Raw genomic sequence first — 1701 nt, 5'->3', positions numbered from 1 at the left:
GCAACACAAATAGGGCAAAATTGGAAAGTCTAAGTAATAGAGTTTTATAAACTGTTAAAAATTCCATAGGGACTAGTCTGCAAGTCTCCAGAACAGGTAACAATGAGAAGTTAGGTTATTTTAGCTGCTTTATCATCCAGCAGGGTGTGGCCTGATAAGAACAAGTAGTAAGAAGGAATGTATTAAGACAACAGGTTAGTCATGATTCTCTCATATACGAGGTTGCCAACTGTAGTAATGTAAAATTAAATAAAAAGTTGAATGGATGGTTTAGAGTAAAGAGACCTTTAAACTCATTTTGGGAATTTCTGGGACTGGCGTAAGTGAAACAGGAAATATGATGACATTATTATCAACTGTTTAATGTGAAATTCTGGTACCTTTGGGGGAGGAATTGCATATGGGTTGATTGTATTACTGTAATTTTTGTTCTGTAAAGAAACACATGAGTAGGTTTTTATGCATGGGATTCTCCTCATATGCATGACCCTCTGAATGGCTAGTGTGGAGGCTGCGCTGCAACAGAATTTGGACCACAAAATCAATAGACACAGACTGAATTATGCATAAACTTCTAAGAATTCTTAGAAGGATTTCTTTAGAAACAGGCTATAGCTCATTAAAAAGTGGCTTATAGTAACATGCACGTACACTTTAAAAAAATAAAACAGTCCAAAATTATATCGGACCTAAAATACTTTGTTAAAATGGTGAGATGTCACTCGTTTTAAAAAACAAATGCCTTCTATGGTTGTAACCAAAAATACCCATACAAGTTGTTAGAATCACTTTATTGATTTTACCAAGTGAAAAAACAATACACAATAGAGTAGTGAAAAGAGCAAAATACTGCAACTGACATTCCACTAACATTTTGTTGCTCCATATGTCAAAGTCCTGTTGCACAGAAGACAATGAACTCCTTCACTGGGATTGTATGTTCCTGGGCTACAGATAACTATATGCAGGGAGAGAAAAAGAACAAAGCAAGATTAAGATGCTATGAATGAATGACTTCTAAAACACTGAATAGATTAGAAATGTTTTTACATTCTTTTTTGACGTATCATCAACTATTTGACAAGACAACAAATTTTTCCAGCATCCTAATATTTGACTGTGATACTGTGTTGGAAAATACATCATATTCTTCTCTTCAGAAAAGCAATTACTGTAGTATGACTGTTTCCTGGTTGATCTACCCACAGGTAAACTGTTTCACTAATGAAACAATGAGCAGTAACCAACAGACTTCAGCATGGCCTATACCTTCTAATGTTGAACTAAATGACTCTTACTCCACCTAGTGGATAAATATAAAAGAATTTAAAACTAAATTTGACTTTTAAGAATCTAATAAAGGGAGAAATGCACAAAGAATGCCTCAAGCAAGAAACTGGCATGGGGTGTGAAAAGATGTTTTGTATAGAAATGCACGTTTCAGTTAATTCAGTGCTATTTTGGGAAATAAGCACACACTTATCTAAGGAGTGACTGTAAATTTTAACCCATGCAGGAAAGACAAGCCCTAACACGGATCACTAGGAGGAAACAAACAGGATCTGAGTCAAGTGGTTGGTTTGGCCATGGCTCTTCTGGCTCTTTTGAACCTCACTGTGTTCTTGTAATAGTAACAGTAACATTTTTAAGGAAAAGGCTGGGTATTAGTGTTCAATCCTTGCTGGAACCTGGATGGCTCCT

At 35.6% G+C, this 1701-nt stretch overlaps 1 protein-coding gene across 2 annotated transcripts in view; it reads right to left on the bottom strand.

Moving 5' to 3' along the window:
• Window positions 1-866: 866 nt before the first annotated feature.
• The window catches only part of ZPBP (zona pellucida binding protein), a 59116-nt gene continuing 58281 nt past the window's right edge, over window positions 867-1701 (bottom strand). For both annotated transcript variants that reach the window (XM_014520693.1, XM_025206117.1), the window contains one exon: window positions 867-958. In XM_014520693.1, the coding sequence (XP_014376179.1) occupies window positions 867-958 (92 nt within the window). The remainder of the gene's footprint in view (window positions 959-1701) is intronic.

This window comes from Alligator sinensis, unplaced genomic scaffold (genome assembly GCF_000455745.1).
Source record: "Alligator sinensis unplaced genomic scaffold, ASM45574v1 scaffold796_1, whole genome shotgun sequence".
In the NCBI taxonomy this organism is placed as follows: domain Eukaryota; kingdom Metazoa; phylum Chordata; order Crocodylia; family Alligatoridae; genus Alligator; species Alligator sinensis.
The sequence above is the reverse complement of the archived record's forward strand: the minus strand, read 5'-3'. Positions and strand labels throughout refer to the sequence as shown.